This window comes from Protopterus annectens, chromosome 7.part0 (assembly GCF_019279795.1).
Source record: "Protopterus annectens isolate FY-2018-M chromosome 7.part0, PAN1.0, whole genome shotgun sequence".
NCBI classification, from domain to species: domain Eukaryota; kingdom Metazoa; phylum Chordata; order Ceratodontiformes; family Protopteridae; genus Protopterus; species Protopterus annectens.
The window spans coordinates 1,685,586,739-1,685,612,344 of NC_056739.1; the positions used below are offsets into that span (position 1 = coordinate 1,685,586,739).

The following is a 25,606-nucleotide window of genomic DNA, read 5'->3' on the forward strand; positions in this document are numbered from 1 at the left end:
GGGAATCAAAGTGTTTCAGGTTTGTGATATTTAGAGGGATTTCAAACAAGTATCAAGTCTATGAGGGTACTGGGAGAGTGAGTTATTTGTATGGGCTGGTTGAGAGATTAGCGGAGTAAATCTATATAGATTTATATGATGTGGGGAGCAAGGGTTATTGAAGGTTAGCCAATTTATATTTATGTCCCCAAGGAGGATGGTTTTGTTAAGGATGTTTTGAGAGAAATAGGAGAGAATGCTTTCCAGCAGGTGAATATTATCACCTGGTGGAATGTAAATGGCTACTATGGTAATGGTAGTATAGTTATTGAGTTTAAGGTTAACTGCCAGTATTTCAGCAGGAGTAAAGGATGGGGTAGATTGCATGGGATGGGAGATAGTGAGGTAGTTGGAGTAGACAATAGCGACTCCACCACCGTTTTTTTTTTTTGTATGGCCCAGGTGGATTATATTATAGCTTGGGAGGAGAGTATCTTTGTCAATGTTATGGGGTTTAAGCCAGGTTTCTGTTACTGAAATAATATCTGGGGTGTGATTAGATATCCATGCATGAAAATGGCTAACTTTGTTAAGGATGCCTTGGGTACTGAGAGTAAAAAGAGATTTGTTTCTTTGTTGTGGAAGAGTGGCCTGAGTTTGGAGAGGAATTTAAGAGAGGGACAGTGTTAGAGATGGGTCCAGGATTTGGATGCATGTCACCTGACATGACTAGTCTAGTAGGGTAGCATTGAGTTTTCTCTGTTAATGGGTAGTATCTAGTATACTTTGTTTTGTTTTTAGATGTTAGTGAGTGGGAGGGAAGAATTTTTATTTTGCTGAGTTGGGTGTTGATGGGAAAAACAGAAACAGAGACAGATAGTTATAGGTAGCTGTGAGTAGGAGAATTCATTAGTATGTGAGTAGGTGTGATCTTTATGAAAAGAAGATAAAGGTGTGGAAGGTGATGTAACAGTATGTAGGAGGAATAGTGGAAGCAGCAGTAGGGTAGAGAGGACTGAGGTATGCATAGTGAAGTGGGAACAGTAAATATGGGTGGGGTGGGAGGTAAAGGAAAGAGACCTTAACAAGGTAGTGATTTAGGAGCAAAGAGTTGAGACAGGTTGGTTGATTAATGGTAGCCTGGAAGGAGCGGTATAGTAAATTCTGATATAGGAAAAGTAGATTAGGGAGAAGGTAATAGGAGCATGCTGGGTGGCCGAAAGGGGGGGTTACAGAGAGGTGGAAAACAGGTGGGTGGGGTTTAGGTGTGGGAGGAAATAGGTGGTTAGGTATAAAGAAAATGATATGGGTGTGGGTAGGAATGGGTGTGGGAGGGAAGCAAAGTGAGGCCGTGCGAAGCGAGGGCGAACAGAGCGGGGCTACACCAGAAACAAAGGATATTCCCAAAGAAAAACAATCTGTGAATACAATTTAAGAAAGGGAAAAATGGTATTTGCCCAAGTAGCTAGATATCAGTCCTTACCTTGCTAGTCATTTTTTACAAGGGGGTACTATTAATTTACTGGGTGAGGTTAGAAACAGAGAAAAACTTTCTTTCCAAACCGTTTGCAATGTCTCGCAAAAGAACGTATAAGTCATGTTTTCCAGGCACTTTACTCTGAAGAAGTCCACGGAATGATGGGTGAAAGCACTCAGTATGTCTTTGATGTAATAAACGGCTGGTGTATCTTTTGGCAGTGTCATGGATTTTTTTTCTTATTAGTTGGTGATTTTGGCTGTGGGTGTTAGTAATATCATACTCACTGCAGCTACCTTGCCTAACATAAATCACTAGTTTAGACAAAAATAAGATTTCAATAAGTTAAAGCAGATTAACTATTACTCATACTTTGTGACGTTTTTAAGGACAGGGACGCTGTCCATTGGGTGCTGTGGCCATTCCTATTAACGGTTCCTTTAATACACAACAGGCACTACGTACAGGCTTGCCTAAGGGTAGAGGGACTGTTTGTGTCTTAAGGATGGTGATTAATTTGCCCTATTTGCCCTTTTATTATTTTCATTATGCCCATTTAACCTCTTTTTTTATACTGATTATACGTTTCTTGTGCTCATTTTACTTTCAACATGCTCGTTTTACTCTAAACATGCTCATTTTATTTTAAACATGCTCATTTTGCAACTCTGAGGCAACTCTGAACCCCTTATGAACTTTTGTGATAATTTTATAAAATATCGTAATTCCGAACATCTCGTCTAATCAATAATGTGTTTTGTGCCTTTCATTCGACTAATAATACCTTTTTGTGCTATTCATTTAATTAATAATGTGTTTTGTGCCCTCTGAATGCTCCATATTCTTTATCTTATAAAATAAATAATTTGTGCGAGTTTCGGTTACCTGTAGTTCTGTTCTGGCCATTTTTTTTTTTTTTTTTTTTTTTTATACACCTAGTCTGTTCAATATGCCTTCACTGTTAACTCTGCACCTTGTGGATTGAAGAAGCAGTCCCCTGAATCCTGGTTCTGTTACCATGTCACTCATCTGGTCAAGATAAAACAGACAAACAGCTGTGGGTTCTGTTCAAACAGCTTTATTATATACAAACACATCAGGATTGAAGCTTAGTAACTTAAACTTAGATAAACGTATTAACAGACTAACTACCACAGTCATACATGTTCACACTCTGGCTGCTCTCTCAAAATGGAACTGCTGCCTGCATGTGCTTGCTATTTATATGCACATGCCACACTTGGAAATGCTTCTTAAATATACAGCACACATATTGTTCTACAATGGGTAAGTGTCCAACTGGGCTGAAAGCCCATTTTCAGCAGAGACCCGAGGAGAAAAGCTCCATACATATGCAATAATAAAAGTTTTACAAAGTAATAAAAGAAGCAAATAAAATTTTACAAACTAATAAAAAAAGTCACAAACAGTTATACAAAGTAATTCAAGAACAGAAGTACAAAAGGTACAAAAATAAGAGAGAAAACAAACCGGCAGGTCATAACAGTACAACAAAATGCATCCTCAAAATAACGGATATAGAATCAATACAGACAGCTATGAGCAAGATTGGGGTACAAAACATTACACCTAGAGTATGTTCAAAGATCAGTAGACTAAAAATTGGAAAGCATGTAATGTAGTTATCAGATATCAGAAGCAGTAAAAAAGTAGGATCCCTAGTCAGGGTTGGAGCAGGGACAGAGCCAGTGGTTGCTGAGATATTCTCTTAGACTTATTTGGTGGTGACATTAAGTTTAAATATGTGTTGGGGTAATATGTTCAAAGACCTAAAAACTTTGTTACAGTGAGTCACCAAAATTGTTTGCAGATTTTGTTACTTTTAGCAAGAGTTTAGAGGATCAAGGGTCTCTGAGGTTAGTATAAGTTTGAACTGCTTCTTTTAGGGCTGGGCAGAAATTTGGTTCGGTTAAAATGTTGTGGGCAACAGTGAGTTAGTTTAGTTTCAGTAAATTGGCTAGCTCAATCCAGTTACATTTTTCAGGGCTAGGTAGTGGTGCTCCCTGTAGGGTATGTTGGCAGCAAATTTAGCTATTTTATTGTAGCATGTTTCTAGGAGGTTTAGGTCAGTCTTTTGTAAATTAGTTAAGATTTGGGATGAGTACAGGAGAATGGAGAGAAGAAATTACTTGGCTGTGGTTAGTCTGGGAGCATTTGTGAGATAGGCTTTAGCTCTATAAAGTTGACCTAATTTTATATGAACTTTTTCATAGTTATTACTATGTGTTTGTAACATTTTAGTCGATTGTCTAGTGTGATGCCAAGGAGTTTGGTGTGATCTACTGGTTCAATAGCAATTTGGTAGGAGGAATAAATAAGTGGAGGATGTTTAGAGGTTGATATGTTTTAGGTGAAAACCATGAGTTGTTTTTTGGGTTGAGGACGAGTTCATTGTCTGCAATGTAGGTTTCCATGTCTTAACAGTGATTTGTGTGATTTTTCCTGAAGTTCAGGGGTAGAGGGAGCAGAGCAGATGAGGGTGGTATCATCTGCATATTGGATTATGGTGGCGAACTTAGTGGCAGTGTGAAGGTGATTAGTGAATATGGTGAAAAGTAGGGGGCCTAAAATAGAACCTTGAGGAACACCTAATGAGATGGTGGGGGGGATTTCAGCCCATTTGCTGGACTGTTGTCTATTGGAGAGATAACTATGAAAGGATGAGGAACTCAGGTTGTGTGCACCAAGTTTGTTGACATGTTTTTGGTGGGAGACAGTGTCAAAACCTTCTGACATGTCTAGAAAGATTGAAGAGACAAACGCCTTTGTTTTTAAGGAGGTTCACTATGTTGATGAAACTAATCAAGGTGGTACTGGTGCTGTGTTTGGGTCTAAATCCATGCTGCATGTTAGATAGCATGTTGTTACTTAGTAAGTAATCAAGAAGTTGAAGGTGGATGTATTTTTCTAAGATTTTTGCTAGGGGAGAGAGCAGAGCAATGGGATGGTAGTTGGAGAGGTCAGTGGATTGGCCACTTTTGTGAAGACATATGATACGAGAGATTTTCCAGATGGTGGGGATGTACTTCTTAGAAATGGAACAACTGATGAGAATGGATACAGGATAGCAGATAGATGAAGCAGCTAGCTTTAAAAATTTGTTTAGGAAAAGATCAGCAGCAGGGGATGAGGGTTTAAGTTTAGTAAGAAGCATTTTGATATAGCTAGTCTGGACTGGTAATATTGTGAAAGAATTAGGGGAATTGATGGGAATAAGTATGGTTAGAGGTACACTTGGATTATTTTGTACGAGGGATGTTACAGAGTTGATGAAACGTGAGCTGAATTGTGAGGCTAGGCTATCTACGGCACTTGAACTGGTAGAGGATGGGGTGGAAAATTTGCCAGGTTTTAGGAGGTAATTAATGCTTTGCCAGAATTTTGAGGGGTTGTGTGTATGCTTCTGCTGGGATTTGAGGAAAAAGATTTTTTGTCAAGAATAATCTGTTTTTAGCTTGGTTCTGTAGTTGTTTAGAAATTAGGAAGTCTGATGTGTGTTTTTGTTAGGTGGTAGGTAAGTAGACCAGACTTTGTCAGATTGAGTAAGACTTTGGTGCTGCTAGTTAGACAAGGTAAGTGTTTGGATTTGGTACAAATTTTTCTAACGGGGAACAATTTACTAAGTATAGTCAGAAAAGTATTGTTAAAACATTGGACTGCAAGATCGAACTGGAGTGTTTTTACAGGACTCCAGTCATATTGCTGGAGAAGGGAGTTAAATGAAGGAGGAGAAAAGTTTTTCTTGTTGTGAATGAGTTTGAATGTGATATTGTTGGGACTGTGAAATTTTTTTCCGAGGATGAAAGTAGGTGCATGCACCAAGGGTGTCTGGAAGTCAACTGGCAGTATGATAAGAAATAGATTTATTAATGGGAATCCAGTCAAGGATGGACTGCTTGTTAGAATGTTCATCTATATGGGTTGGAGAGTGAACAGTTTTGGTGAAATTATAAAGTTTATGAAATTAGAGGGGTTATCAGATGAACATGTAAACCAATCTAGGTTGAAATCACCTAAGATAATGGTTTCCTGGGTGAATGTAGTTGATATCCAGTACAGTAGGTTTTCTATTATGGTTAAGTTGTTACCAGGAGGAGGTAGGTTGCTATGATGGTTAGAATTTTGTGGGAGTTTACTATGAGACATGCTGCAATTAGTTCAATATTGGGGAGGTCTGAGGGTACAGTTGATTTGTTCCAGGTTGTAGGTGTCTTTGGAAAAGATAGCTACACCTCCACCATATTTCTTAGTACTGTCAAGGTGAATGATGTTATAGCCAGAGGGTAAGATCTCTTGGTCTTTAATATATGGCTTGAGACAGGTTGCAGTTTCAATAGCAATATCAGGAGAGTAGAAAGCAATGGCAGTATGGAAGTCATGAAGTTTAAGAATATTTCTTAGGAGTAGATCAGATTTGTTTGATTTGATATAAGGTGGAATGCTTGAGTTGTTGTTGAGGGTCATGGGAAGATGTGGTGGATAGGGGGGGTGAGGGGGGCCAGGGTTAGGGTGGATGTCTTTACATAATTCAATATTAGTTAAGGGGTAAAGTAGATGATGTGATAGTTTAACAAAAAGCCGATAGTATTTGAGGGCTGGGGGAGCAGGTGAGTGGGTGGGGACATATTTGAAAAATGAGAGCAGTGAAACATTTGTTATGAAAAGGTGAGGAGAGACAGTAACATTGGAGTTTAGCAGTACAGAGCTGGAAAGCAGAGGAAGAGTCGGTGAGTAATGTTGAGTGAAGTAAAGGAGGTTGTTTAAAATGCAAACAGCAGAATGTATAGTATGAACTATGTTCATTATATTGACCAGTGTTGCAGCAGTCTTAGCTTTATGTGTAGATTATCCTAGCTTACTACATATGGGAGATGGAAGGGTCCTGGAGCCCCTACAGAATGGTTCTAGCAAAGTCTGACAGAAAGAAGCTTATACTGCTTTGTAAAACTATGTACTGAGGACCAAGTTGCAGTTTCTAGAATACTTTTAGAATCCAATGCTTTCTAAAAAGCCATGGATGAAGACAAGGCCCTGGTTGAGTGGGTGCCAAGACTCCGCCTGGAATAGTTTTGTTGTGGTGAGTATAATGAAAGGTAATAGGCTTAGATAAATATTGGAAATAGTCTGTTTTGACACAGGATTGTCTCTTCTTCTTACCTTCACAAGAAATGAATAACTGATGCAAAGATCTGAAAGATTTAGTTCTGTCAAGGTAGTTCCTGAACTGTCAATATGCAAAGAATGATGCATCGTTTCTCCTTCATTTTTAGATTCAGGAATGAACAGTGAGATGAATAGTTTGGGTTCTGTAAACTCAGATACCAGGTTAGGCATAAAAGAAGGATTAGTTCTCAAAGAAACCCTGTCTCTGTGGAAAATGAGATGGGATTGTCCAAACATAAAAGCTTGCAACTCGGATACCCTTCTTGCAGAGGTCAAAGCAATCAGTAAAACTGTTTTCCATGTTACAAAGCTGGGTCAAAATGAGAAAGTATTAGCCTCTCTAACACAAAATTAAGATCCCAAGGAGGGGCCACCTGTTTTCTCAGAGGCCTCTTATGCAAAACCCCTTTGAAAAACATTTTGACATGAGACTGCATTGAAAGAGGAGGATCCATGGACAGACACACTAAAATGGCTGATAACTGAACCTTGACAGAGGAGTCAGAAAGGCCACAGGACAGTAACTCACACAAATATTGTAAAATCAGAGAACAACTAGCCCTGAATGGGTACTGGTAATGTGTTGGTGCCAACTAGAAAACCTTTACTAATATATAATGTTTTAATAGCAGGCTTTCTTGCCTCCATTAGTACGTGCTGCACATCCTCAGTAAGCAGGTGCCTATAGGAAAATAAGACCGTAACATCCAGGTAGTCAACTGAAGTTGACTGGGGTTGGGTGTATCAAACATCCCTGTTCTTGTCTGATTTGATCCAGACTATGAGGAAGCTTACGGTAATTGCCCCTGGCCACTTCCAAAAGAAGGAAAAAAACACTGTTGCCTGGACCAGAGGGGTCACCACAATGAGCTTGGGGGGATTCCTTATGAATCTTCAGAAGTACCCCGGAGATCAGTGGAAAGAATGGAAAAGCTTACAGGAACATGTCCAAATAAAAGAAAACACACCTGTCTTCAAGGACTTCTTGTATGAAGTCCTAGATCAGAAACTTGTCAGCTGATTACTCAGAGAGAAGGCAAATACCTGAAGAACTCCTCATAGATGGATCAACTCTTTTAAGATCCCCTGCTCTAATTTCCATTCGTGAGAGTCTGCCCTGCTCTTGCTCAGCTCATCTGCAACACGATTTTGCTCTGATAGAATATAAGGCACTTGTAGAGTGAGGATGTGCTGTGAAGGTATATCCCAAGTTAACATAGCTAGTCTATAAAGGGGGTACAACCTGGTTCCCCTTTGACTGTTGATGAACCAAATGACTGTGATTGTCTGTAACAACTTGAAGCGGTCATAGGGACCAAAGATGACTCAGAGTTGAGTGCCTTGATCAGGGCAAACATCTCTTTCATATTTATGTGCTTATGTTTGTCTTTAGTGATACATCTGAAGTCTTGCCATGGGTATCATGAGAATCACAGATGTCATGAGACTCAAAATCCTCAGGTATTCCCTCACAGTGACTGAAGTCTAAGTAGAAAACCTTAAGAAATAGATCTAGATAAGGATCTATCTTTTGCTTGTAGAAAAAAGCTCCATGAACTTCAATGTCCAGCTGAAACCCTGGGAACATATTCTGCGTGATGGAGTCAAAAAATACTTTTGAATGTTCTCTTGGAATTCCAGCTTGTGTAATAAATCTCTCAACCAAGGCAGAAAGATTCATGACACTGTAAAAAAAAAAAAAAAAAAAAAAAGATTCTGTAAATATGAGCAAGTTATCTAAATATGGAAAATATGGATACTCTGTAGCCTCCAATAAGTTATAACTTGAGCTAGACACTTTGTGAACACTCTTGGTGCAGTGGCTAGTCCAAAAAATTAGGCAGAAAACTGGTAATGTGATCCAGACACACAAAATCAAAGAAATGCCTGAAGTGTGGATGATTAGGGATGCGATTATAAATCTAGTTCTACCAGGAAACCTGGATGAGGAAGAAGATATAATAACATTGTCAAGTGGCATAATTTTGAATTTGGGTACTATCACAAACAGGTGTAGGAAAAAAAGATACAGAAGTGGTCTCCAAGCACTTTCTTTCTTTGTCACTAAAAACATCCCTGAAAAAAAAAAACACTGGTTCTATCACTCCCTGTGACAGCATGTGATGAAGGACGTGATGGAAATAAAGGAGTCTTGTCTGGTGAATGAGACAAAAAATTAATCAATAAAACAAACAATCCCCTGGCAAGGGGGGATTTCCTCCCACTGCCGTCTGTAATGAATGATCTTCAGACCCCACTTGTCTGAAACTGTTACCAAAGAGAAAAGTGGAGCTTCCGACTTTCTAGAAGGATAATGGGTCTGCCAGGGTGGGATCTTTTTAGCAGTCATTCAGCCTTGTTGAAATATCCTTGATTTTCAGAATTCTTTTTGGAACCCCTTGCCCTTTAACTGCATTTTGTTGAGACTGTTTGTCTTGTTTTTTGCCAAAACTGGAAAAGCAGTTAGAGAATCCCTTTGAAATTTTGGAAAAGAAGGGCTGAAAATCTTAAGAGATTCCCTGAACCAACTTATCCCTTTCACCTCACTCCAAAGAAGAATTTAAAATCTCAATTTAACACCATCTGGGAGGTTCTGAGAATGCAACCAGGCAAACCTCCTCCAAACAGTATCAGTGGCCATAACCATGGAGAAAGCATAAACTGAGTCACACATACTGCAAACAATGAATAGTGATTTGTACAACTGAAAAAAACAAAATTATTTGGAGATTTTTCCTTACAAGAAGAAACTGCAGACAAAACATTCCTTACACTCGCGCAATTAGTCAGAACAAACTTTAACATATGAACCTGACAATTAAAAATTCTGAAAATCAAAGTTGCAGAAGCATACACTTTTCCCACACTTATCAGTCATATTCCTATCCTTATCAGAAAGAGTAGGATCAAAATTAACTAAATGCTTAGCAGAAGTAGAATAAAATAAAGCTACAGCTACTGCATCAGGTCTGGGAAGAGTGTATAAAAACTTAAAAGCTGTGCAAACTTTATACATCCTAACTACCTTTTTATTGACAGCTAGATGGCTATCAGGAAAATTGCAGGCAGTAACACACATCCTCCAAAGCTGACAGAACTGGAGGCATGGGTGAACGTTCTGGAAATTCTTTCAGTAACAGCTCATAGTATTTTCTGAGGGCCTGAGAAACTTAAGTGTTCTCCCACTGAAAACACTGTCGCATTTTAGAAATAATCGCAGAGAAAAAACCCTCCCCAGGAGGGCAAGAAACTGAGCTCTCCTCTGAGTAGGAATCAGAAATCTAAGGAGAAAACCCTGTATCTGTCCCTTTATCTTCCTGTCCAGATTCAGAATCTTTTTCAGAAAAAAAGATATCCCTATTTCTTTTACTAGAAACTAATTTATAAGAAGGATGAATAGCCTGAATTAAACCCCGAGTCAGACAGAGTAAACTACTTCTGTCTAAGGAAATTTGAGAAAGAACAGATATAATTAGTTTTCCCATTTCTTTTTAACAGGAAAAATGGGGCAAATATTGTTATTACAGGCAGTAGCAACTTCCTCAGGGATAGGCACACTATTGTGACAAAACAGGGAACCCTTCTCTGTTCCCCCTTCCAGGACTGACAACAGGGGCTCTCCCTTGCTCACTTAGGGGACCTAAACAGCCACAGAGAATGTGGATAATCCCTGGTCCATAACAGCTGAAGCTGTTACTTTGGGGGATCCAGGGTAAAAGATGAATGGTCTCCAGTACAACAAAAGGCCACATAAGTGACACTCGGTTGTGGCTGAGGCAAATTTCTAGCCTGCTATGGTGGCAAAGGCTGATAGCTTAATTTTTTTATTTTGTGCCTGAAAGAAGTAGATCTTTGGGACTTGCAGTTTGTTCCATGGTCAAGCTGGAAAATGGTGCCTGTTTCTCAGGGAAAATAAACAGCAAAAGCCGATAAAGTCTTTAAATATTACTTTTTCCACATAACAATATAGTAAAACTAACTTTAAAGGACCTAAGAAGTCAAATAAAAAAGGGTTTACAATTACTTTAAATAACTTTTAAAGCGGGAGATGCATGAGGAAAAAAAGAGTAATCTCATTTAAAAGTACAATACTGTATGGTGACAGTCCATTAAAATACAAACTCCGAGTTTTACAATAATTTTCTTGAATAGGAAAACATTAATAAACATTTTTAATGGAAGGATTTTCCCCAAAAGGAACTTATCTACCCAGCAAAGGGACAAAACAAGCCAACCACTAATCCACAAAAGCCTGAGAGGAGTGTATTCTTTAGCTGGAAGAAAGCTATAATGGACCTGGAGCCCAAACCTGTGTTTTTAGTCAGCTCAGCTCGAGCTGAATGACAGTTTGGGCGCATGGACAGTGCCCTGCAGCTTTGGAAGCTGGTCGACTCTTATCCATATGGCTAAGGCTACTGTAGTTGTGATCAATATGATGAACATCGGTCTATATAACCTAAGTGTAGCAATATTTCAGTTTAGAAAAAAAATGAACAAGCACAGGAATCTGTCTATTTCCAACCTCACCAACATGAGTGTTGAAGAAAAAATAAAAAACAGAAAACTAGTAGTCTAAAAACTTCATTGATGAGCTCAGTAACAATAATTTGCAGAACTGTGACTGAGCTCATCAATGAAGGTTTAATCTTTCAGTTTAGGGTGCACCATTCCCTGACTGCACTGGCAGTGGGCGGAGTCAATTAAGTAACAGCAGTATACGCTGTCAGTGCCTGCATGTAGCTTCCTTGAGAATTCAATTAAAGGTTCCAAGTACAGACCCCTTTATTCTCCACAGCACTAATTTGTATCATTGCTACAACAGAATATCTGCCCAAATCAGTGACAGAAATTGAAGTTCTGTACTTTGCACTGGCTATGAGTAAAGTTTCTCCTGCTAAAACCCAGGTTTCCACAAAAAATATCCCACTTTGGACATCTGAAAAGGTAGCAACCCTAAAATGAAACTGAATGATAGTATTTCTGTTTTTTACTCCGTATACTGGACTGGGGTGCAAGACTCACATTTGGGAAGAAACCATTTCTGTTGAAGTACTTCTGGAAATTTAATTCTAGGCAACTCCTGGGCTGCAAGCCACATGCATTTCCCGCTATACTATTACTGATTTAGGTTGTCTTTCTGTTGTTTCAATGATCCAACATACTGCTGTGGAGAATAAAGTGGACTCTTCTTGGAACCTTTATCTGAATTCCACAAACACCAGGAACCAAAGCGAATACACAACCAAGAAACCAAAACCAGAAAAGAACACCTCCTTGGAACTAAACCTCACTTTATTTAGCGCTTTCGTCAGCATGCAGCAGTTGACTTCTTCAGAACAATTAACACACTAAGTAAATTGTATTTAAACAGAATTTAGAGAACATCACGTCTAAAAAAAGCAGATCAAAAGACAAGATTCAATAAGAATGCTGATCAAAAACATCAAACAGAATCAATTAAACTTTAAAGTAAAACCCTTCCTAACTTGTTTCTATTGTTTCAAACAAAAAATCCATATCCTAATCAATATTTGTTGTATTTAACAGCACAGTATAAAACAGTGAAAAAAAGTCATTAGACCGTGTAGGAAAGCAGTTTTAAAAGGCTGCTTAGACTCAAACCGTCATTTAACCCAAGATATACATGTGCGTCGAGTCTTACCTGCCAACATAGTTCCTTAAATTCAAGTAAATCTTCTCATGGCCCACTCCGGGGATCTTGGGGTACTCTTTCTACCACTAAAAAATTTAAAACCATGTGTTAGATATTTTTCTGTGTGTCTGAATAGCGCATCTGTTAAGATTATGGTTTCTAATAGCTCTAACATGTTCATATATTCTAAGTTTTCTCTTAGTTTTTCCAATGTAAAAGCCCCTACATTCTGAACATAGGTCAGCATAAACAACCCCGAGTGTTACACGAGTACTTCTCTCGTGCTTTAATGGTGGTATGTGTGACGGCTGCGCCCTTACCCAGCAATCAAGGAGCCTCAATCCTCACCATTAACACCAGAGAGGGCATCTCATATAAGAGGAAAGGATAACAAATACACACAGTAAAGTACAATTTCCCTTAAGTGCATACAGAGATCACAGTCTGAGCAGAGGTGGATACTGCTGCTTAATGCTGACAGACCTCCTGGTTTGAATAGCAGGATGTCGCTTAAACCTGTCCTCAAATCAAGGAGTTTGAAACACTGAATTTATAATATTTTAAATATAATTTTTATATATAAAATTTCATAAGTATAATGTATATGCCTATTAATTTCTGACTTGTAGGTTGGTCATATATGTGTGTATATATATTTCCTAGATGTATATAGATATATATTTTTTACAAGCATTTTCACAAATATGTACTTACCCTTTTAAGTTTTTCAAGTGTTAATTAGCATTTCAGTGATTGGACAGTTTGTATTGCACCACAAATATAAAATGGGTATGTTTGATTTTATATGTAGTCTGATGAAGCAACTGTTATCGGTTGTGAAAGCGCTTACTTCTCTGCTATTGAAGATTAAAGTTTTTATGCAATTGTACTGCCGTGTATAACCAACATGTTTTTACGTTCATATATCCTGCTTCAATGTGGTTACTTCATCTGGAGTTTGGTTCTTTGCCTTTTCAATTCAGAGATCAGTGTCAGTCTGAGGATGGTTGCTCCCTAGGTCCCCAATAAGACTCCCCACTGGTACAGCTATAGGGTCCAGATCCCAGCCTAGCTGGCAAGCTAACCTCCAGTACCCTCTCTGTCCAACCAATACTTCGTGTGCCCGCCCAAGTAGCCGACACACACACACTTTGAGAAGTATTTTTACAACTTCACAGACGCTCCTGGGAAAGGCTGACACAGATTCTCCAGCTGTGCCCCTTTACCCAGACTATATGGTAGTAATTACTGCCACCACCAGCTGATAATCATCAGCTACCCAAAGGCCCTTAAAAGGGTGTCTAATTATTACTGTGCAATATTATTATCCAATAGTAGTGTAATCTTAAGGCTTTGGAAGGGCTTATTACAGGATCACTTATAAGCATGCAATGTACTCTAGAGCTTAATTATCTCTACATAAACCAGCCACAGGTAAAAGTTTTTTTAAATATTTAATAATAAATGCTAAAAATACAAGACAATACTACTACACCACAGTGCCATTCAAGAGTCCAGTGATCATACAGAAACTTAAAATAATTCAGTAGTACAGTTCTGACATAACAGAAAAACACAGTCTAATCTTTATAGTCCTAGCTATTCCTACCAGAAAACATACGTCTAAAGTAACTTACTTACATAGAGCAAGACAGTGCTGAGTTGAATATCAAGACAAAAATGCTCAATAATTTCTGGTTCTCACTGTTTAAATTGAAACTGCAGTTCTGCTAAGCATTACATCATCTTTTACAACTTTCCTGGTTCCCAGGCCACATTCTTTTACACTTACAGCAATAAAGGACATTCCACGTGTACATTTTGGTCATTAACTTTAGCACTTAAAACTCAGAGACTCCAAATTCTAACTTCAAAGGAATAGGCATAAAGTAATTTTAATTTCAAAGGACCAATAAGAAATGCTTGACTTAGTTTTCCTTACAACAGATGGCAATGTTGCCACATTGTTGAAACAGCATTTCTCTACATTTAAGACACAAGCCTGTATTTTACAATTATATTTACAAATGCCAGAATTATGTATCAAATTCTATTTGACTAGGCTGGCAGCCTTCACCCCTACTCTCCCAGTCTTCACACCCCCCCCCCCCCAGAGAACTCAAGGTAGTTTTTCAAGTGCCCTTTGAGAAACGATTCTTGAGTGGGGTAGGTTTATCGGTGTGTACCTCACCCCATTCCCTGTCTTGAGAGACCATCTGCATTGGTATTGCTAACTCCACTGCAGTGCTGCACTGACATATCATATGGCTGTAACCCCAGGCTCCATCTTAGCAACTTGACATTTTGCTGACTGGCTCTGTTTAACCATGTTAGAGGGCTGTGATCTGTCATTACAGTGAATTTTCTTCCATACAGATAAGGCTGACGTTTCTGCAGTGCCCACACTATGGTTAGACATTCCTTTTCTACAGCTGCATAGCATTCCTCCCTGGGCTGGAGCCTATGACTGAGATAAACCAATGGGTGCTCTTCCCCCTCTGAAGAAATCTGGCTAAGTACAGCCCCCACCCCATGGTTCGAGGCATCCACCTACACAACAAAATATTTGCTGTAATCTGGACTGGCTAACACAGGGGGTCCTCCCAAAGCTTCTTTAAGCTTCTGAAATGCCTGCTCACTTGCTGGGGTCCACATGACCTTATCTGGCCTGTTCTTCCTTGTCAGGTCTATGGAGCAGTAGCTATGGTACTGTAACTCCGACTCGGTGTAACTATTTAATTTCCTGTAATCCACACAGGATCTGGTGCTGCCATCCTTCTTGGACACCAGCACCACTGGGGAGGCCCAGGGACTGTTGTACTCTTGAATCACCCCTAGTTCCAACATCTCCTGTACCTCTTCCCTCAGAGTCTGTCTGACTCTCTCAGGCACCCTATATAAAGGGCCTGCCTAATAGGCCTTTGGGGTCATGTATCCACCTGGTGCTACACCAGCTCGGTGCACCCTGGTTTCCCAGTGAACATGTCCTCAAATTCCTGCAACACTGCTCAAATTTCTCAAACCTGGGTAGGAAAAAGCTGCTGGGACATTGCTACCCCTTCCACTGAGGTGTCAGCCTGAGTCTCACTGAGGAGATCAGTTCCCAGATCATCTCAGACCCGAGCCTCACTGAGGAGATCAGTCTCCGGATCTCCCTCAGACTCCTCCTGCAATCCACTGCAAATGCTCAGTACAAGGGCTTCCCTATCATGGTAAGGTTTCATCATGTTAACATGGCACAATTTGTGTCCCTGCCATCTGCCTAGCAGTTCCATCATGTAGTTAACATCACTTACCTTTCTTACCACCTTGTAGGGTCCTTCCCAAGCTGCTTGCAGCTTGTGTCTGACAGAAATGAGAACCATTACCTGCTGCCCCACAGCATACTCTCTAGCTCAAGCAATCCTGTCATACCACACCTTTCTCTGTTGATGGGCTTTTGCCAGGTTCTCCTGGGCCAAGCCCATGAGTTCCCCAAGCCTCGTCCTGAGGTTTAGGACATATGCCACAACAGACTCCTTGTGAGGTTCACACTCACCTTCCCACTCATTTCGAATTAAATCCAGACGTCCCCTCACCCTATGCCCATACAGCATCTCAAAGGGTGAAAAAACCTGTGGATTCCTGGGGAACCTCTCTGTAAGCAAACAACAGATGGGGCAAATATCCCTCTTAAACTGATCTGCAAATGGCAGTAGCATGGACTTGATTGTAGAGTTTAGTCTCTCAACAAGACCATTGGTCTGGGGATGGTAGGGGGAGGTTTTCATGTGCTTCACCCCACAGGACTTCCACAGACAAGCCAGCAGATCTAACATGAAAATGGCACCTCTTTCATATAGTATTTCTTTTGGGAAACCTACCCTGCTGAAAATCTCTAACAAAGCTTTTTCACCTTCTCTGCCTCAATGGAGGACAAAGCCACAGCCTCAGGGTATTGTGAAGCATAATCCACTACCACTAGGATATACTTTTTCCCTGTGGAACTTGGGGTACTCAGAGGACCCACAATATCCATAGCTACCCTCTGAAATGGCTCCTCAATCACAAGCAAAGGCATCAAAGGAGCTCTCATCTTGTCTCCTGCCTTGCCTACCTTTTGGCACTGCTCACAGGTCTTGCAGTACCCTGTTACATATCTGGAAATTCCAGCCCAATAGAAGTTCTGCATAATATGTCACTTTGTATGTTTTATGCCCATATTACCTGCAAAGGGAATATCATGGGCTATGGCTAGAAGCACCAGATGATAGGCTCTAAGCACTACCAACTGCTGTACTCTCTCACCTTCTAGCCCTCCCTCAGGGGTCCACTCTCTGTATAGTAACCCTTTGTCCCAGTATACAGATTCCCCCTTTCCTTGAGAATCAGGTGCCTCCCTAGCTACCTGCCTCAGGCCTTGCAATGTAGGGTCTGAGAGCTGAGCCTGTCTCAACTCTCTCCTTGTAACCCTTCCCAGCTCCCCTTCCACAGGATGTCTGGCATCCTCTGACAGTGGTGCCTCACTATCAGCCTGGGTACTACTACTCACCTCTACCTTTGCAGTTACCCTGTCCAAGGGAACATCAGTACCCACAAGCAGCTGTGTCTCACCTTCAGTCTCACTGCTACAGCGTAGCTCACTCCCTAAAGTAACCACCTCACCAGTCCTGGCTGCAAGTATGCAGTCTGTCTGGGTCTCCCCCAGGCTACCAGTCCCACATGCTTGTCTCCTAGCCTCACTGCGTGTAACTGCATAAGTACATGGTACTGCCTTATCCAAATCCTTCCCTCTCAGAACATCTGCAGGATGGTGGTTTAGTACCCCTGTTATCTCAAAACAACTTAATATTGGCATTTTGTCTTCCCCACTTACTGGCTCCCTCACCTTTGGTTCCCCACCTTGCCTCCATGGACACCTCTATGCCACATGGCCCCACTGGTTGCATTCAAAACATTTAACCCTAGCTTCTGGTCGTACACCTGGACTAGTGGCTTCCCCTGCTACTGGCAGATTCTGTTGGGGCAGTCTGTGCTGCACACCATGGGTTCCTTTAGACCCATGAGCAGTACTGGGGGTCCCCTTCCTCTGCAGGGCTCCCCTGCCGGCCAGGTATAGATCTCCCTTCTTCCCCAACTCCTCTGAAGTAGCACACTGTCTACCAGCTAACAAGATCCTCATGTCCTCAAGCAAAGTGCTAAGGGTTTGTTCCCTCACCAAAAGGTCTGCCAGTCCTTCAAAAGTGGTGACCTGACATCCACTCACCCAGCTATGAAAATAAGTGATCAGTTCAGCAACATATTCACATATTCACACTTTCATCTGCCTTGCATCTATGCTCACGAAACTTTTTCCTATACATTTCAGGTGTTAGCTTAATACATTCTAAAAGACATTTTTTTACAGCAGTATAATCAAAACAGACAGAGTCAGGCATTTTTGATAAAAAAGTTACAGCTTTCCCCATGGAGTAAGGGGGTCAGGAACCGTACCCAGAGCCTTTGGTCAACACTATACTGTTTGCATATCCTCTCAAACATATGAATGAAACTATCAAAATTATCTCCCTCTTTAAAGTGCGGAAGAAATTTACTGATCTGTTGTGCTTCTGGGGTCCAGTTACTCCCTTTAGCATTTCCCTCTCATGCCTCCTCTGACACTCCTTTTCTTCGGCTTCTATCTCCAAATGCCTGGCCTCCAACTCAAGTCTCTTTAGTGCCAGCTGGATTTTTAAGTCCACTGCAGAAAGGTTGAGCTGTCCGTTCTCCGAGGATATTGCATCTCCACTGCCAGTCATTGTCCTTCGCAGAAAGGTTGAGCTGTCCATTCTCCGAGGATATTGTATCTCCACTGCCAATCTGATTGTTGTCCTAGATGCTGTTTTCTGATGCAGCTGTCTGACTTAGTCAGGTTTCCATGCACCAGTCCCCTAGCCTTGCACATCTCCACCAGCTGGCTTCTTGTCAGCTTTCCATACTCCTCTGCTGACATGCTGCCTGCTCACCCTGACTAACTAAGCTAACAAAAGAAATAAAACAATTGTGATCTGAACTCTGAGCATTCACTGCATGGCTGATTTAGAGTACAAAACACCTTCAAAGATCACTGTACATAAGCTACAGGATTCACTCTACCCACACCACTACAAGCCAATTAGTATTTGCCAACTAATTAATACATGGTGTGGACATCCACCGCCATCACAAATGTGAAGTGGATCCCACCACTGCAAACCACATGTGGTGGCCACACCCTGGCCCAGCAATCAAGGAGCCTCAATCCTCACCACTAACACCAGAGAGGGAGTCTCATATAAGAGGAAAGGATAACAAATACACACAGTAAAGTACAATTTCCCTTAAGTGCACACAGAGATCACAGTCAGTCTGTGGCTGGTTGCTCCCTTGCTCCCCAATAAGACTCCCCACTAGTACAGCTATAGGGTCCAGAGCCCAGACTAGCTGGCCAGCTAACCTCCAGTACCCTCTCTGTCCAACCAGTGCTTCGTGTCCCCGCCTAAGCAGCTGACACACACACACACACACACACACACACACACACACACACACACACACACACACACACACACTTTGAGATAAGTATTTATACAACTGCACAGACACTCCTTGGAAAGGCTGACACAGATTCTCCAACTGTGCCCCTTTACCCAGACTATACAAGAGCAATTACTGCCACCACCAGCTAATAATTATCAGCTACCCAAAGGCCCTTAAAAGGGTGTCCACTTATTACTGTACAATATTATTATCCAATAGTAATGCAACTTAAGCAATCTTAAGGCTTTGGAAGGGCTTATTACAGGATCACTTATAAGCATGCAATGTGCTCTAGAGCTTAATTATCTCTACATAAATCAGCCATAGGTAAAAGGTTTTTAAAATATTTAATAATAAATACTAAAAACACAAAACAGTACTACTACACCACAGTGCAGTTCAGAGATCATACAGAAACTTAAAATAATTCAGTAGTACAGTTCTGACATAACAGAAAAACAGTCTAATCTTTATAGTCCTAGCTATTCCTACAAGAAAACATACTTCTAAAGTAACTTACTTACATAGAGCAAGGCAGTGTTGAGTTGAATATCAAGACAAAAATGCTTAACAATTTCTGGTTCTCACTGTTTAAATTGAAACTGCAGTTCTGCTAAACATTACATCATCTTTTACACCTTTCCTGGTTCCCAGGCCACATAGAAACTGTATTTACATTATTTTACACTTAAAGCAATAAAGGACATTCCACATGTAAATTCTGGTCATTAACTTTAGCCTTAAAACTATAGGCAGGATACTTACTCCAGACTCATCAACTCCAAATTCTAACTTCAAAGGAACAGACAAAGTAATTTTAATTTCAAAGGACCAATAAGAAATGCCTGACTTAGTTTTCCTTACAGTAGATGGCAAAGTTGCCACATTGTTGAAACAGCATTTCTTTACATTTAAGACACAAGCCTGTATTTTACATTTATATTTACAAATGCCAGAATTATGTATCAAATTCTATTTGACTATGCTGGCAGCCTTCACCCCTACTCTACCAGTCTTCGCAGTATGATTAATCTTGATTTTGTCAGTGTATGCAATAAAACTACACTGTGCACAAAAAACACATTTTTTAGTACCCAAGGCTACATGTAGGGGAGGAACACTACCTTTACACCTTCCAACAAGTTTTTAATCGCCGTCCCTCTCTTAAAAACCAACTGTGGTCTTAAACCCATTTTTTTCTAACATTCTGTTTTGCCCTTGAAAAATATCCCACTTTTTCAGTAAAATATTGCATATACTCTGGTGGTCCACAAAGAATCTAGTAACAAAAGAACAGGTATACTCCTTAACATTATCATCTTGTTATGGGGAAAAAGTTCTAACTAAGTCTGAACCAAGCCTACTCTATTGTTATTCAACAGAGGTACAATACTGCCCCTCCCTCTTTTAGTACAAACTTCGTTCTGTATCCTTTCTAACAAGTCGGATGGATACTCTCTAGATCTAAACATCTCCATCAACCTGTCACATTGGGTATAAAAGTCAACATCCTTACTGACCATCCGTGCAAGTCTTACGAATTGGCCTTTGACTAAACCTTTTTTTACATGTATGGGATGGTTACTTTAATAGTGTAAAAGACTATTACAACAGGTAGGCTCTCTGTAAAGGTTAAAATTGTGAGTTTGAATCCTTTTTAATTAACACATCCAGGTAATTAATGCTGTCAAAACTATGTGTATATATAAATGTTAGAAACTCAGTAGTACCATTGATATACGACAAAAACTCTTGGATGCCCTTAGGGTCTCCTGTTCAAAAAAAATAAAAAATTATCAATATAATGTAAAGACAGGCTCCACTTGTGGCTATATGGGGAAGTGAAAGGAAACTTTCTTTCCCACATTAACATAATGATGTCTGCAAATATGGGGGCACAAATGGCCCCCATTGCAACCCCTACTTTCTGAAGGAAGTACTGTCCTTCAAAGAAAACAAAATTGATCTTTAAGACCACCTCCATAAGAGTTACTAAAACTGCCACTTGGTCATTATTAAAGAGATGACTATTGTATAAAAACTCCTCAAACCATTCAATGCCTACAGAATGTGGAATAACATTGAAAAGATTGACCATGTCTATGGTTAAAAATGTCGTTCTATCATCATATTGTAAGTTGTTAAACTTACACAGGAAGTGCCAAGAATCTATACAAATGTGTTCCTCACCTTTCAGGACATCCTTAAGAACACTGTCAATGTATTCCCCTAGGGAACATGTCTTAGAACCACTGGCATTTACTACTGGTCTTAAGGGGGGGGTTCTTCCCTATCTTTGTGTATCTTCGGAATTCCAAAGATACAAGGCACCCTAAGATATTTAGTAAGTAAAAAATCAAAGAGACCAACATCTAGCAATCATTGGTCACACATATTCCTGCAATATCAAGTCAGTTTTATAATGAGAGATATTTACCAAGTTTAAGGATAGTTCTTCATAAACGGTATCATCAAAAAGCAAGACATTCATCTTAATATCGTAATCCTATTAAACATCACTACCAACTCTCCCCCCTTTATCGGGCTTCATAACCCGTATAGTTTTATCACTACAAAGTTTCACCAACAGAGCTCTTTCTTTATCGGACAAATTATGAAAAACAGTGTTCGAATTACAATCAAGTAAAGCCCTGAAATCAAAATCACACATTTTCTCAAATAGTGACAAACAGTTAGGAAGGGGGGGGTTGTATAGACTCTTTTTTCATAAAACAGTGTTACTGTCTGCCCTCGGGGAGTTGTACATCAGCTTAAAATTCAAATTCATAACAAACAACTTTAAGTCTAATATAACCTCTACTAGATTCAAACGCCTAGTGGGTACAAAGTTAAAACCTTTACTAAACATGTTTGCAACTTCAAAATCAAAAAACTGAGATGTGAAATTATAAACTGTAAAGTCACCTCTGTTAGTAAAACGGACAGAAAATTTGTGTGAAAGTCCTAGTTATTCAGTGTCCATATGCTCAAAAGAACCACAACTAAATTCAAGTTCTTTGCCGGTAACCACTAGGGAATCCGGTGTTAATTCCACCTTGTTTGTTGGCTTCTAAGGAAGCTACATGCAGGCACTGACAGCCATACCACTCAACTTCCTAACACAAGAAATCTAGAAACGCTTTACATAATTGGAGAGACAACAACCCAAAATAGGGGCATATTTTAAATACTGCTTTCAGAAACTCAAAATGTTGTTAGCTTGCATTTTTCTAAAGGATATGAAGTCTGAAACTCAAGCGTATGTCAGTACTTTGGGACTTCAAATCCTCTGTAATTTGCGAGAAAAACAAATTTTAAGAAGACCAAAAACATAAGGCAAAAATCTGTACAGTTGACAGATATGATGCTAACAGCATATACCACTGTCACTCAAAAATGCCCTCAACTGATCCTGCCCACTGCCTGCGGGGACAGGGAATGGCTCGCCCTAAAGTAAAATATTGCTCTTAAGTGTTACTGCAGCAGTAGAAAAGATGAACATTTTTGTACTATGATTCCTGTACTGGCACGTCTTTGACATATAGTCTATATCGCCTATTCAAGTTACTCTGTGCATAGTGCTCAGCCTCCAATCTCCAAAATGAGGAACACTTGTCCTCATAATGTGGAACAAATGGGCAAAATGTGGAACACTTACTAACAACTTCAACTATGAAGGGTTAAAATATGCTAGTTTTACTTATAAAAATATCTTTTGATGAATTATATGATTAATTTCCATTTACCATGAAAATCAGTTAATTCCTAACACTGAATATGTGACAGACCCTTTCAATGTGAAGCTTTGAGGAACATGGAAGTTTTTAAGACCCAAAACAAGGTATATTCCTTATAATGAAGTAAACTTGAGAGGTATGATTTTTTTGTGTACAGCTTAAGGAAGGTTTGCTGGCATTGTAGAACAGTACCTCCCCAGATGTGCAGTAGCAAGTCCCCCTTAACCTCACCCACCACCTAATACCTGGTGACATGTTCGACTAATGAATGTTCATGATGATGTCGTCAGTGGCCTCATGAATATTCATCAGGTATTCAGCACATTAGTTCAAAGGGGCACTACAATTCAATAATGGTAAAGAAAAGCACTGGAACTGCTACTAATGGAAGACTCAGTGCATGATATTAGCAATACAACGAGCTGTTTATTAATACAGATTTATGCATTAAGACAGAATCATTACATGGCATGCATACCTCCCAACTGTCTCCAATATTGTTTAGTAATTTATTGTTTAATAAATACAGAAATGTTCATTAAGAAATGCCTATCTGGGTTCCACCGGAGACAGATGTTATGACTTTGCTATGCTCCGTATTTTACAGGTTAGGGTTAGCCCACCCTAACTGACCTGTTGAAGCTGTAAAATGTGGACCATGCCAATGAAACCCCAATCCCCCTGGAACCCATGTGTACAGACATGATTTCAATATCTAATCAATCAACTACCAATGTATGTATGATGTCACTGTCGAATCTGTATGGCAGTCAATCATGCCTCATTTGCATGCAACATTACGGCCATTTGGCATGTCAATGACAAAAGCCACTCACACTTCTGTGTAGACCGACGGGGGAGGTACTATTCTACAACAATGCCGTTTGCTAACTCCGCATCCAGAGGTAGCTGTTCCTTATTTCTGTCAAAAGGTCTAGCAAGAAAAAGAAGAAAAAAACTATAAATGTTCATAAATTCAGTGTGACAAATGTCATACTAGTACTGCCACATAGCAATGAGCCAGGCTCTTATAAATAAAAATAATTATCTATTAACCAGGTAGACCCACTGGACACAGTCCCTTTTCAAGGTCCACATGGCAGCAATGGCTAGTTAAAGTGTTTGAAATTCTATACTAATGCACTGCGGTGTCGGGTGAGTAAAGTACAGTGATGCAGTAGGTAAGCGTTGCTTAAGTCTAAATTAAAACCGCGGTCCAAATGCATCTATTTTTTTTTCAGCAAAGCGTCATGTTAAACAAACGCTCGTAGAATTTAATGGGCATGTCCCTGCGAATATTCTGCACGTGTCCATTAAACTGTATGGATGCAGCCCTTGCTGCCCTCACGATGTCCGTCCATCCATCCATAACCCCTTTTCCCATTTCTGCACATGGGGTCAGAGTGTCACTTCTAGAGCCAACCAAGGTTTGCACCGTCGGTCTCGGGGACGGGGGGCTAGCCTTGCCTTGTCCATCCGTATCACACAATTGCACTCACATCTACGGTCAATTCACAGTGTCCAATCCCCCTGGTCCCCCTTTGCCTTTGGAATGTGAGAGAAAACCGGAGCACCCGAAGGAAACCCACGCGAACATGGGGAGGATACGCAGACACCCCTACAAGAATCGGACCAGAGAACCTCTTACTGGGAGGCGACACTGCTAACCGCTGTACCACTTTCCCTCACTTAATATCACCGAGCGTAAAGAACACCTTTGAAATGCAATGGCATCAGCGTAAGGAAGCCCACGTTTCCTTTGCAGAAGAACAACGTTGTTTACTGTCTGAAAGCCCCACTCAGACTGCACTGCATACAGGGAGTTGATAACGCGGAAATATGCAAAACAATGTCACACTGTGGGCAAATGAAGGCTGTTGGGATCAAAGGCTCTCCCATTGTACAGTAAACCTGAACCACTGCTCCAGCACTTGTAAAATTAATGAGAAGAGTAACAGCTGATAATAAAGAGCTCAAAAGAACGACGTCAACTATTAGGATTGCTGATATGACCGTTTTATTAAATGTTTTAGGTTTTTCATTCTAGTTATCCAGAAAGAACATAAAGCCGCACTCCCTAATACGTAACAAAATCGTTGACCGTAGCCACTTCCTGTACACAGAAGCACACAAAACACGACGATGACACAATTTCATTAATATGACTGCTTTTCGATTTGTACTTTACCTTGCAGACAAAAATTGCAAACTTCCAGTAATTAACGTCCCGTATCAGTCTATTTACTACCGTTACAGACATTCGTAGTAATTAAAAGTGGCTTTCTTCAAACTGCCCACAGACGTGAGTTTATGAAAATAACTTAAACCGGGATTGTTGGGGCGGAAACATATTGATTGACAGTAGAGACATCGGAGGCTGATACCATTCCCCATTGTTAAGTACTGGGACTGTTTTCCTACTGCTGAACTAAATACAATACAAAATGAAACAATAAAATACAAGATTAAAAGAAAATGCTGTTGAAATTTTGGTATCGTTCGCACCATAGCCCTCAACCTTCTATCTGCAAAATGAATATTTCCTCTTTAAATAATGTGGAACTCTTAATAACGGCTTACTACAACTTTATCTAAGAAGCTCATAGGATGGTGAGATATGCTATTTTTTACTTGTAAAAAGTTATTTTGAGGAAGTAATACGATACAGTTCTCTTAATCTCTTTATCATGGATATCAGTTAAAAAAATCCTAAAACTGAATGTGTTACAGACGTTTTCAATGTGAAACTTTAAGGAGCATGAAAAAATATATATCTGGCGTTGTCTTTATTTGCTCTTATAGGATTGCCACCTTTTTTGACAAGGCCAAAGTGGGACATGGGGGTGACCACCATGACATCACCAGAGGTGTTAAATGAGATGCAGGATTACAGTTATGGGTACTACACTGTGACATTATTACAGCATACTGAAAACTCAAAACCTTTTAAATGAAGTGAAGCATTACTTTACTGCAAAAAACACATTACTCAGTTGTAACAGAAAGTAAAATTTAAAGGGAAAAAAACACACACAACTC

At 40.0% G+C, this 25,606-nt stretch overlaps 1 protein-coding gene across 3 annotated transcripts in view; it reads right to left on the reverse strand.

Annotated features, from left to right (window-relative positions):
• Positions 1–24,905, reverse strand: part of LOC122807168 (sialidase-2-like) — a 307,506-nt gene extending 282,601 nt beyond the window's left edge. Inside the window, exons 1-2 of one of the 3 annotated variants that reach the window (XM_044078201.1) lie at positions 24,756–24,905; positions 12,303–12,379 (exon numbers count right to left, since the gene is read on the reverse strand). In XM_044078201.1, the coding sequence (XP_043934136.1) occupies positions 12,303–12,312 (10 nt within the window). In that variant the 5' untranslated portion in view covers positions 12,313–12,379; positions 24,756–24,905. Of the gene's footprint in view, positions 1–12,302; positions 12,380–24,282; positions 24,360–24,755 lie in introns of those variants that run through there. The other 2 variants (XM_044078202.1, XM_044078203.1) reach the window with 2 other exon arrangements.
• Between the last annotated feature and the right edge of the window lie 701 nt (positions 24,906–25,606).